This window comes from Gobio gobio (assembly GCF_949357685.1).
Source record: "Gobio gobio genome assembly, chromosome: 9".
Taxonomy (NCBI): domain Eukaryota; kingdom Metazoa; phylum Chordata; class Actinopteri; order Cypriniformes; family Gobionidae; genus Gobio; species Gobio gobio.
Genome location: NC_137115.1, coordinates 8,227,162 through 8,240,869, shown reverse-complemented (window position 1 = coordinate 8,240,869; position 13,708 = coordinate 8,227,162). Strand labels below are relative to the sequence as shown.

At 38.4% G+C, this 13,708-nt stretch overlaps 1 protein-coding gene across 1 annotated transcript in view; it reads left to right on the top strand.

The window, feature by feature from the left end:
- Nucleotides 1-6,684, top strand: part of cngb1a (cyclic nucleotide gated channel subunit beta 1a) — a 66,577-nt gene extending 59,893 nt beyond the window's left edge. The window contains exon 37 of the mRNA XM_079825289.1: nucleotides 4,098-6,684. Coding sequence (XP_079681415.1) covers nucleotides 4,098-4,349 — 252 coding nt within the window. The 3' untranslated portion in view covers nucleotides 4,350-6,684. The remainder of the gene's footprint in view (nucleotides 1-4,097) is intronic.
- Nucleotides 6,685-13,708: the final 7,024 nt, after the last annotated feature.

Here is a 13,708-nt window from a genome sequence, read left to right as displayed (position 1 = left end):
AGCACCTGAAAATAGTCCCCAGCACACTCCCTGTACAAGCAGGTTGTCGCGTTGGTTATGTTGACGGAAGTTAGCCTATTTTCAGGCTCTGCGTAATATCATTGGTACGGCAGCAAAGCTCCTTGATTATTACGCAGGAATGAGAGTATAGTTCCTTGACATATCGGTCTAGAAAATCACAACTTTTCATTTTCCGTCGGTCTTAGTACACGATGTAACTATACACATGACAACATGTAAATAGGAAAATGTTGGCGTTATTTTGTCACTTATTGAGCAGTAGGCTAGCTGGAGCCATTTACCTCCAGTCTTTGTGCTAAGCTAGGCTAGCGGTGGGTGCGTCAGACAGAGTTATGGCACACACGGAGATGAGAATGGTATGTATGGACTTATCTGACTCTGGGGGATACTGTGAATAAGCGAAAGTCCCAAAAAGTCGGCGTGTTCCTTTAATAAGGTCATAAATGTCAACTTAAAGGTCCCATGACATGAAATTTTCATTTTATGAGATTTTTCAACATTAATATGAGTTCCCCTAGCCTGAATATTGTCCCCAAGTGGCTAGAAATTGTGATCGGTGTAAATCGAGTTCTGGCTGTCTTTCTCTGCCTTTGAGAAAATGACAGCTCAGACGAGCTGATCTTGAATTTTTCTGTTATGATGTCATAACAGGTTACCTCCCTTTCCTCCGCCCAGAGAATTTAGCACGCCTATGCGAGCGCCATATTTGTTTGTGCTCGAGAGATCATGGCTTGTGAACGAGTGAATGCTGGCAGTTTCTCAGTGTTTGGATGTACAAATGAAAAGTCTTTTTACAGTTCCTTCTGATCTGTGATCAGTGATTTCTGATGTGTAGCTAATTATTCAAGTTCACACAGAACTTTATTATTCGTGCAGCGGCTTCTCTCTCTCCCAACACAGAAAAGTGTTTTCGTTTTTTCTATTTTGTGAGTCAGTGTTTTTGTACGTCCTCGTCGCGTCTATCTGTTCTACAATGTGCATACAGTCATGAGTTTCTGCTCATCATCGGCAGAATCACATCTCTTTTGAGATAAACCTCACGCACGCCGAGGCTCGGGCTGACCGGTCGGCCTTCAACATCCCCGACCCCCAGTACTGCATCTGGCCTACAGCGGAGGCACCAATCGCGGCGCGAGATTAAGCAGAAGGGGGGTAAGCGTGAGGGTCTCCGGGCTAGGCTAGCCAGCTATCCCCACAATAAACTGGATTACATTCGATTAATGCTGTTGTGTCTTTGTTTACGCTGTGTAATCAAGCGTCACTGACGCTTTTCATATGATAGGAAAATATCTAAAAATAATGCTATAATCAACACTTACTCGTAACTCGTTCATCTCCTGTAATGGTACATTACATGTGTTACAAAGTTCGTAATAAGGACGAAGATGGGCTCGGCGTGACTGGGACTCGTGTTTATTCAGAACTCTCAGATACAAACAAAATAAACTCGCGCTGACAGCGCTATCACAACTCAGTAGTTACAATATATAACTTTGTTAGCAATCGCTCCGTCTCTGGTCCATTGATGTCCGGTTCGCGAACAAATCATTCTTTTGAACCGGTTCATTTTAGGGAACCGGTCGAACCAGTTCACCAAATCGGACTGAATCGTTCTAAACGGTTCGCGTCTCGAGTCAGTGCTGATCCATCATTTACTAAAGTTACTAACTTTCTGACATGAGTGACAGTCCCTCCGACTAGAAATAAACTAATAACCTGAAGTATATGCTAGTAACTACAACAGTTCACTGAACTGAGACGTGCTGAGAGAAATGATGAGAAGTGAACTCAGGTCCATCCGTCTCTCTGGCAGGCTTGTGCCTCGTAGACCTCGTTAAACCACGCCCCCTCCGCTCATTTCAAATGCAAAGATGTCAGCCAATCACAACAGTGGGCATTTTTACTGAAGTCTCACAGCAGACACGCCCCTTGAAACAGGGCATTCAGCCACAGGGCAAACATCAGTATAGAAAAAATGCCTTTTATTTCTAAATTATTACATTTTATGATGTAAAAATCATACTAACAATATAAGTACACCTCAGAATACATTATAAAATAAAATAAAAAAATCCATGCCATGGGACCTTTAAGAACTTTTTTGAACCGCATGTGTTATTTAGGTTTGTCAATGGTTTAACTAACCTTTACTGATTTCGTTTAGTTTAGATTGGTTGAAAGAGATAACTGACTTTAGAATAAGGAGCATTTCCTAGTTTAGTAGCCAAAATATCATTGAAATCTTGTTATTAGGATATAAATTAAAAAATGTGTACAATTAGGGGTGTAACGATTCGTTTTAACAACGATTCGATTCGTATCACGATTTGAGGTTGTCGATACGATTCAAGGACGATATTGGTTCATTTAGAACGATACGATCCGAAACGATTCAGTGACTTGAAATCGATTCAGTAACTTTTTAGCCAAAAATTGTGTGACTGAAATAAATATCTGGATACTGCTCAATGCAGGTGAAGTTTCCAAGATTCCTGTTGTTTCTTGTAAGGGAATCAGGTATCAATTAATTATGGATATAAACAAACAAGTAAACAACAATTAATGGCAAATGCATTCAAATTTTATTTGAATAAAGTGCAACCAACAGTTTAGGTTGAATTAAAAGGAAGTTAACCTTTTCTGCTCTTATTTTCAATTTTCAATACATTTTCAATAAAAGCACAGTAAGTGCAACCAACATTTCAACAGTAGGTTAACCTGCTACTTCTGCTTTTGTTTTTTTCAACATAAAAATATTACAATATTAGTATAAAAAATAAAGTGCAACTAACTACTCTTCAGGTTTAATTAATAGTAGGTTTACCTGCTACTTTTGCTGTTGTTTTACAACATTAAAATAATACAAATACAATATTAATATCAAAAATAAAGTGCAACCAACATTTCTTCAGGTCTTCTTCTTCTTCTTCTTCTTCTGAATAAACTGGCTGAACCTGCTACTACTCTCAGTTTAATAAACAAACAATATTTAACAAAAATAAAATGTAACCAACTACTCTTCAATGACTCTACAGATTTCTTTTTCAAAAATATCAACATGATCTGACCGCAGAACACTTCTCTGTGCGTTCACTATGTTGCCAGCAGTATTAAAAACTCGCTCTGCAGGCACACTGGTGCCAGGAATTCACAGGTAACATTTAGCAAGGGTTGAAAGTACAGGTAAAACGTTACTAACTCAGCTCTTTCTCCTGGTGGCTTGATAATTTCTCGCACGTTGGCTTCTCTGTCATCCGCCACGCTATGTTTTGTTTTCTTAGCGCTGCTGCTGGTGCGTGCGTTGCGATGATGTCACAGATAGGCAGACTTAATCGAGTAAAGTTTAACGGCTTTATCATTAAAAGTGCTAAGAAAAAATATCCATATAAAGTCTGACGTGCTTAAATCCAATGCGTTATTTCCCATGATCGATACAATCGATTGATTACCTTTTAAAACGATGTTAGATCGATATATGTCGTCCGGAAGGCCATCTTGCCGAGCACAGATCGATGTAGTTAGATCATAGGAAAATAAATCGATACATCGATGTAGTAGATGAATCGTTACACCCCTATGTACAATACATGTTTTTTTATTTTGTGGGTTCCATATACTATTTTTATTATAATCAACAATTATTATGATGTTTATGGGTCAGACTGGCCCTAAATGGTTTTAATGAAATTCACCCAAAATTAAAATATTAAATAGTAATAGTAATTAAATAGTAATAGTGGCTCTTTTGATAATTGATAACAGGAGTGCTTTATACAAAAGTTCTTCATAGCTAAAATTGTGGTGTGCAACAAAGTAATCAATGTAGATTGCAGCCCCATGTTGTGTAAAAATAATCACCACATGATTACTCTGGAATGCAATAAATCAAGCTTGTGTAGATAGAAGCTAGAAACGTCCTTAGTCATCTTTATTTGCCATAACCCTTCACCCCTGGCTCTATAATGTAATTTTGAATCATTTTAATCCACAGTAAAAAAAAATAATTGTTTAACCCCAGTTAGCTGAAATTCGACCAGTCATGCCCCTCACTTCTTTTGTCTATCTTTCTCTCTCAGCCGTCCACTTCTGGCACCGACAGGGCCTCCACAGGTCCAGTGCCCCCTCCCTCCCCCATGCACCGCCGTTCGCCCATTCCCCGGCCCCGCGTGCCAGATGAAGATGACATGGTATCAGAGACCACTGACAGCACCATGATCATCCGCATGACTCCCCGCGTTGAGGGAGAGGAGATCCTCTCCGTGGAGTTCGGTCACGCAGAGGGGGTGGAAGTGGAGGAGGAAGAGGCGAGCAAAACTGAAGACAAATGAGAGAAAAGAAGAGGGCAAGGACAGAGCAGAGTAGGGATATGGTAGAAAGCCTGAAGAAAAGCCCAGTGCATACAACCCTTGTCATACTAGTGTACATGTTTCTGTATTAGTGTGTTGGTGAAATTCCTACAAATGCTTTGCAAACAGGTCATGCCAAACATGTTTTCAAGACTCTGGTAGAACCCTTTGGAGAACCTCAGGCTACCTGTTCAAAAAGGACAGTTCCCTGAGGAACCTATACGTTCCTTCTATAACTCTAAGGGCTGTTAATGGTTCTTCTAGTAACCTCATCATAAGACAAAGGTTTTGAGGCATTTGAAACATATTGAAGCTGATACGCGATATCTGAAGAACTTCCATTTGCGTAGAGGTTCTCGAGAGGTGGAAAATATTACATTTTTATAACCGCACTACTGTCTAAGTATTATTATATGATGTTGAAGAGAGCACCTGGGGAGTATTCCAGAAAGAAGGGTAAACTTACTGTCACATAATCCCCGAACTGTCGGTTGATTAACCCTAACCTTTCTTACTTGGTTATCGGTTCCAAAAACTTGTCCAAGTTCAGTCAAATCAAAGTATGTTCATTGTAAACACACAAAGACATTCTCAACAGGAGTCACACAGGAAATGGATGGTAAGAAGAAGCACGCTTTATGCTGTGTTCACGCCATGTCATAATAACCGTAGGCTCGAGATTACATTCTATTCGGAGCTGTTCGCGTCCTCGGACTATGGGTGTTTCTCAATTATTATTTGTTTATCCTCATTTCCTTTCCTATCTTCCTTTCCTCGCGTCTTATCTCCACCCCTTCAGGATGCGAGGGAAGGACGCAAGGAAAAGACGCGAGGACAGAAGAATCGCTCCCTTTAGCGTCACTTCGAAGCGTCGTCAATGATGACTCTTCACCGCTGGATTGCACGTCGGGATTCTTGAACATTAGAGATAACTATTTATATTGTAATAGTTTCAAACTCCACAAAATACCACATTTTTCCATATTTTATTTAAAGGGGTTATGAATTGAGAAATCAACTTTCCTTTGAGCTTTTGATATGTAAAAGTTCATGGTAATATAAGAATATCCGGTAAGTTTCAGAGCTGAAAACTTGCTTGTTAGTCAAAGAAAAGCTTTTATTGACGCCAGGCCCAGCAAACGATCGATCTCAGAATATGCCACACCCTGACATCATCGTGTGGTGAAACGCTGCCTCAACAGAAAAAGAACAAAGCCTGATTCTGTAGCCCCGCCCACCGACTCATGCCTGAGATGATATAGGCCTACATAGAGCTAAACCAGATCGAACTTCTAAGCAATAAACATACCACATAAGCTTCATTCGAATTCCAATATTATGAATGCATGGATGAACTTTATTTTTAATGAATATCCAGCTCACATGGGGAAGACATTGCGCGTCTGTTCCTTCATTTCACCACGGATTCGTTTGTAAACCAGAGACTGGATTTGCAGACAGGATGAGATTACATGAATGATTGAAGCAAAACACTAATGTGAGTAAAAAAATTTTTTTAAATGTGATAGTATTGCATTGTTACAGATCGTATTGATTATGTGTACGTGTCTGAACTGAACATACCTTGTTCTGGTCGGAATTTGAGGGAATTTCTGTAACTGGTTCATTGGTTTCATATGCAAATCTTATCCAATCATAGCAGTGGGCGTTTACTTCCAAGTCTTCAGTACGGCACGCCCATAAAACCGAGCGTTCCAGGAGAGAGCCTCAAAACCAGGGCAGAAAATAGCCTATTACTTATTCATTATGATGTTTTTGAATGTAAAAACCACGCAAACATCATAAGTTGACCTCAGACAACAGTATAAAAAAGCCAGTTCATGACCCCTTTAATATTACCATATATTACCTGTGCAATTAGAGAATTGAGATGCCCTAAAAGATGGCTGAGCTCATCGGTTTCCGGGTCATAGGATGGAGGACGGAGGAGCGAGGAAATGAGGAGAGATATTGAGATGCACCCTATGAATTATGCGTTTATATGGCGACACTATCAACTATCCTAAATTTATCTGCAGAGGTCAGGTGGTACAGCGGCCAAGTGGTACAAATAGGAGCTCTCAAAAAAATCCCTTCTTACAAATTCTACGAGGACATGAACACTTTACTTATCCTCTCTTCTTCTTTTGTTTATTGGCAATTTACATTCTTAGTGCATATCGCCATCTACTGAGCAGTTGTGCAGTAATTTTTTATGATCATGTTCTAATCTTTAATCAGTTTTTTGTTACTGCAAACAATAATTATATTGTTTATTTGACGCTAAATTTGTGAATTAAAAAAGAGAGACTGATTTAACGAAAACAGTATGATTTTTTGGTTTAGCCATTTTGCTTCCATATTGGTCACATATGTATTTTTTATATTTATATATTATATTTTTATATTATAGAAATACATTATATAGAAAACCTTTTGAATGCAAATCCAGGATGTGTGAGATGAGAATAAAACTGTAAATTTAGAGTAATCAAATAAAATAGAATAAACATTGCTTTAAGTTATAATAGTGCTTTATAATATTTTTTTATATGATATAATATTGTGTGAAATCTGTCATGCCTCATCAATAAGGCATGCATGTGTTGAATACCTCTGAAGTAAACTAACCCTGAAAGTTACCTCAGTTTTTGGAACCGAGAGTTGAGGTTATATGTGTACTTATCTGTAAACATTCCCGGGTATGTGACATAACCTGCTTTCTGGAATACCCCCTGTGGGGTGTTGGGCGTGGCCGAGAGCCGTGAGAACGGAGCGAAGCCGGTGGTGCAAGTGCTATTGAGCGTAACCTGATCACCACACTGGTCGCGAGTCTCACGTAGGAGCTCCGGAAGGATAAAATGAGGAGTGACAGCATCACTCCATTCCCACGGCTCTTGGCTCCGCCCTGCTTGCCACACCCCCAACATTACTTATACTCTTCTCCCAACTGCCATTGGAGAGATAAACGGATAGCCCCGCCTCAAACTCCCACCATTGGTTGAGGCAGTGTTGCTGTGTGAGTAATGTTTTGAAAGCTCCACAGTGTTTACATTTGTCAGTGGAAAGAACCTGTTTGCTCACCTCTAGCTGTCGCTGTATATTAAGGTGGGATAGGTAAAGGTATTTCAATATGGAAAATCACCTTTTACTTCCCTTTAAGGACTATGATTGATGTTTAGGACTGAAGGGCCATTAGGGTCAGCAGAACTCCCTGTGTAATGGAAAGTAATCGTGACTGTTTTCCACAGCACATGCTGCTCTAACTCAAAGACTGCCTGCTGCTCTGCATCTTATTCCAACATCCTGTCTGTTATTGCCTTAGCGGATTCCCTCTGTACACATGATCTTGTACACACATTTACACAAGGACCTTGTAAAGTTATTTCTAGTTAAATCAAGTGTATAATTTACCAAAAAAGAAAATCCTGGCATCATTTACTGGGCCTCATGTCGTTCCAAACGTATTTTACTTTCTTCTGTGGAACATTAAAGTAGTTTAAAATATTGAAATATAATAAAACATTAAAATATTTTGAGAAATGGAAATCAGTGGGTTTTTTTTCCTTTTTGTTTTGTTTTTACATACAATGGAAGTCAATGGTCACCAAAACTGTTTGGGTAAAAAAATGATGCAAGATTTGGCATTTTTAGGAGACTATCCCATTAATTTCTGTCTAGTCACATTAAATGCACGTTAACATTTAATGAGCTGTGGTGTTTTAAAGTAATGTTGTGTTACATTACCATGTGAAGGGGATTTTCATGCTTTATTGGATACAAATGTTACATTTCGTTTAAAAGGTGAGTCTAGAAAGCTGAACAAATTTGTTATGGTCTCTCTCAAAAGACTTGTGAAAGTCACATGGTGAAAATACCCTGTGTGCTTTGATATGTACTACGAGTACTAATCAATTATGAATGATTTTTTAGTGTTTCCAGGTCAGTTCATGCTGAACTACTAGTGTGAATTGAAAACACCAACGAATCTATAAATGGAAAGTTACTGCATCATTTTAATTTGTATTTGTTGAGAATCCTTCATGTGCGTCTCAGACAGCCCTCATTTCTCTCAAGAGATTAGAAGGAGAATGGGCAGGAATTAGGTTGATTGTATGTAATAGCTGGTCTATTTTTGTATACAGACACGTAAACAACATTGCCTGAGCCCTGTGACGGGACCCACTAACAACTCTTTACAGTATAGCTTACTTTTTGTTCACAGGAGGGGTGCCAACCCATGAAGATTTTGTCCCGGGCAGGCGCTGTAAATTTAAACTGATAAAACCTGGATGTATGTGAAAAAAAAATAAAAGTGAACATCTCTAAATGCTCCTGGAAATCCATGGTCCGATTTAGACATAGACTAAGACATACACACTGACAGGAAGAGCACAGGAAGAATGAGGTTTTTTTCATTGTTCCTTTCTTGCTCCACAAGACCAGAGGCAGGAAATATGTAAAGGCGGGAATCTGAGGGACAATCCTGGGCATGTTAAGTGACTGCTGAACAACTAGGCCTTCACTTTACAGCAGCATGCAGGGGCTGTTAAAGGGACAGTTACCCAAAATCAACAAAGAAGATATTTTGAAGAATATATCAGTGGTTTTTATCCATTCAATCAAATTCAGAGCATTCCGATGTTGTTTTGGACCCCTTTTGATATTCATAACATGGACAAAAACAGTTGAAACATTCTTCAAAATAATAAAGAAGGAAAGTTAAACAGGTTTGGAATGACATGAGGGTCAGTTAATGATGACAGTATCTTCTTTGTAGGGTGAACTATCCCTTTAAGAAGTTTCTGTTGTGGTTAGCTATTGAGCTAGCCTAGAAATCTAGATGCACCCTAGCCAGCAAATATAATTTGCAGCCAGGGTAGTCTAGCAACTCTCCGTTGGCTTGTGAGCTGGAAAAACCAAACTCTGGTCATTCAATCACATAGTGTATAGAGTCGGGGGGCGGGCTTAACATAATGACGGCAGAGTTGCGGCGGTTCCACCTGCTACTTGTAAACAAAGAAGCTGGCGAACAGCGGTCTTTCGAATCAGCTTTGGCCGCTACTCTGGAAGACTTTGAGTTAAGCTTTTCTTTGAGAAAAGAACAAAGAATGGCACTGAAGTCATTCTTAAGAAAGGAAGATGTGTTCTGAGTTTTGCCGATCGGATACGGGGAAAGTTTAATTTATCAACTAGCTCCGCTTCACCTTCTTCGTTGCTCTGGTTGGTTGTAGCGCTATCCTATTGTGTGCAGAGGGAATTTGAAAGACAACCATTTATCCCGCCCCTCGGATTAAGCCCTGCCAATGGTGTGTTCCCAGACTCAACATCTTGATGTGGGTCTGGCTTAGAAAATTATAAAATGTTTATATATAAATTATATATATTTACACTCACCTAAAGGATTATTAGGAACACCTGTTCAATTTCTCATTAATGCAATTATCTAATCAACCAATCACATGGCAGTTGCTTCAATGCATTTAGGGGTGTGGTCCTGGTCAAGACAATCTCCTGAACTCCAAACTGAATGTCAGAATGGGAAAGAAAGGTGATTTAAGCAATTTTGAGTGTGGCATGGTTGTTGGTGTCACACAGGCCGGTCTGAGTATTTCACAATCTGCTCAGTTACTGGGATTTTCACGCACAACCATTTCTAGAGTTTACAAAGAATGGTGTGAAAAGGGAAAAACATCCAGTATGCGGCAGTCCTGTGGGCGAAAATGCCTTGTTGATGCTAGAGGTCAGAGGAGAATGGGCCGACTGATTCAAGCTGATAGAAGAGCAACTTTGACTGAAATAACCACTCGTTACAACCGAGGTATGCAGCAAAGCATTTGTGAACCCACAACACGCACAACCTTGAGGCGGATGGGCTACAACAGCAGAAGACCCCACCGGGTACCACTTATCTCCACTACAAATAGGAAAAAGAGGCTACAATTTGCACAAGCTTACCAAAATTGGACAGTTGAAGACTGGAAAAATTTTCCCTGGTCTGATGAGTCTCGATTTCTGTTGAGACATTCAGATGGTAGAGTCAGAATTTGGCGTAAACAGAATGAGAACATGGATCCATCATGCCTTGTTACCACTGTGCAGGCTGGTGGTGGTGGTGTAATGGTGTGGGGGATGTTTTCTTGGAACACATTAGGCCCCTTAGAGCCAATTGGGCAACGTTTAAATGCCACGGCCTACCTGAGCATGATGGCTACTTCCAGCAGGATAATGCACCATGTCACAAAGCTCGAATCATTTCAAATTGGTTTCTTGAACATGACAATGAGTTCACTGAACTAAAATGGCCCCCACAGTCACCAGATCTCAACCCAATAGAGCATCTTTGGGATGTGGTGGAACGGGAGCTTCGTGCCCTGGATGTGCATCCCACAAATCTCCATCAACTGCAAGATGCTATCCTATCAATATGGGCCAACATTTCTAAAGAATGCTTTCAGCACCTTGTTGAATCAATGCCACGTAGAATTAAGGCAGTTCTGGAGGTGAAAGGGGGTCAAACACAGTATTAGTATGGTGTTCCTAATAATCCTTTAGGTGAGTGTATATATAGGCTACAGTATATACATGCAAATATTTCTTAAATATATACATGAATGAGGGTGTATTTATTTATACATTATAATTATAACTTTTATTTTGGATGCGATTAATCACGATTAATCAATTTGACAGCACTAATTTGAATATAATTGAATAATTTTCCATATTTTTTAAAAGCTGTTTATCTTGCCGCTTAAACTATCGTTTCTGCCATAAATCAAAGGTATGATGATTAAGGTCAATCAAGGTTTTCTCTAATGAATTTGTGATGTGATGAGTTATATTGAGTTCATTCTTGCTGTCTGAAAACATAGATCTTGGTATTTTAATGTTTCTATAGTTCTTTAGATTAACAGTATTTGTTTTAAGGTTTACAGTTCAGTTTAAACCACTTGGAAGAATACACTTTAATGTTGTGTATAGGCCCTTGTGTAAATTGTGTAAGACTCCATATAAGAAACATATAATTGCTTTTATAATTCACTGAATAGTAGGCTATATCTGTTTATTGGCACACTGTACAGTGTGGTCCAAGAGTCCGAGACCACTATGAAAATGATTTCATGTTTTGCTCTCTTTGCTTATTTAATACCAATTTTTACATTGCAAAATATGAAAACATTTTACAGTTTTTTTTATAGGTCTCTGTACCATTAATCAGACAAAATGTGTTTATTGGATTGGTGATGTGCAGAATATATATATATATATATATATATACAGGGCCGGCCCGTGGCATAGGCGGAATAGGCAAATGCTAGGGGCGCCACTCATCCATAGGGGCGCCAAAATGTATTACTGATACTATTTTATTCATATTAATTTGAAATATTACCAAATAAAGCGCAAAAAATCTTAACTAAGTTCCCCGCATCTTCCCGTTAAGCATCATCAATCTCCCCCGCCGAGCTACTTGAAGTGCGTCAGAAATATAACGCGTGATCAGTTTAACGTTGGGAATTTGTTGTGTCGTGTCGCGTCGCCTCTCGCCGCATCTAATGTAGACAGGATTGCTTTCATTTTTAGGGTGCTTGGCCGCTCGCTCCAGGTGTAGACACGGTGATAGTTGCCTGATAATTTATGTGGCCGACGGATGGCCGAATTGTAGTGTCATAAAAAACAGAAGCCCTCTGATGCAGGCGAGATAAGGGAAACACTGCAAAAATGCTCTTCTTATTTAGTATTTTTGTCTTGTTTCTAGTGTAAATATCAAAAAATTCTTAAACCAAGATGCATTTACTAGATAAGTAAAATAATATTTTTTTCTCTAGTGAGTTTATGCTTAAAACAAGCTAAATTATCTGCCAATGGGGTGAGAAAAATAATCTTGTTTCTGATTGAAATCTTGTTTCTTGTTTCTGTCCCAAACAGAAATAAGATAATTTTTCTCACCCCATTTGGCAGATAATTGTGCTAGTTTTAAGCTAAAACTCACTTCATTCTGATTTTTTCCCCCCAGAAAACAAGAAAAAAATTATCTAATGTATTTCAGTAGTAAATACATCTTGATTTAAGAATTTTTTGATGTTTGGACTGGACACAAGAAAAAATTACTAAATAAGAAGACCATTTTTTTTGCAGTGTAAAGACAGAGGTAAAGTGATGTAATGAATGAACAGTTTATTTAATTGCATAGTAGTAAAATACTAATGTACGCTAATTAATTCCAGTTTTACCTTAAACTATATGCAAGCAGCTGTTCTGGGTTCTCCAGTGGCCACAGATAGTGTATTTTGTAAAAAAAAAACATAATAATAATATCTGTTCTTTTAAACGCATGTAATATTACTTTTTTAATAGCCTAATGTTTTTACTCTACAGTTGCGCAGTTTTAAGGGGACATATGGACATTTTAAAATGTATTTGCCGAAATTAGTAATGATATTTATATACAGGTTTATTTAAAATAGCAACATTTTATGTAAATTTAACATTAAATATCTAAATTTCTCAGTTTAATTCATGGTGAAAACATGAATGTGCATATTAATGGAAGTTTGCTGCCATCTACTGGAAAACAAACACTTTTGCTAGTTCTCAATAGTTTGTGCATGAATGCCAGATGCAATTACTTGTTATTTGTGTTTAGGCTGTAATGTGACGTAGGTGCTATTTTTTTTTATAGTTTAACTATCATCAGCCTTTTAAAAAAATTTAATAATAATAATATCATGAACCTAATGACGGGGTAGAATGGACTGGACATCACATAAAACAACAACAATAAAAATTAAAAAACATCAATGCATTAAAAAAAAAACAGTACCAGTGTTTCCGCAACTAAGACTGAAAACATGTAGGCCTAGTGCTAAACCTTGATACAAGGGGCACCAAGTAAAATCTCGCCTAGGGCAGCAAATTGGTCAGGGCCGGCCCTGTATATATATATATATACATGGGGTATTTTCAGGTTTAAATTAAAAGATTTTGAAAGGCCAGATTTTTTTACTGTCTCAAACTTGACACTATTGCATATAATCTTATTAAAGCAGATAAGCACAATCTGTACTATTATTAAAAAGGGTGCCCAGCAATATGCCTCTTTAAAATGTATCCACAAACATGTTGTGTTAAATGATGACATATTTGTTCACATTTTACTTGTATAGCTATAGCTTCTAAATAAAAGACATGTATCCTACCCACAGTGACAGTTCTTGTAGTCGTGTCGTGTGTGTATAATTGCATGTCTTTTTAACATCATCGGGGGGCTGACTGAGAGTTTGAGTTAATGAGGACTGAAAAGTGGCCTGTAGTCTCTCTAGTAGGATAGGAAACGC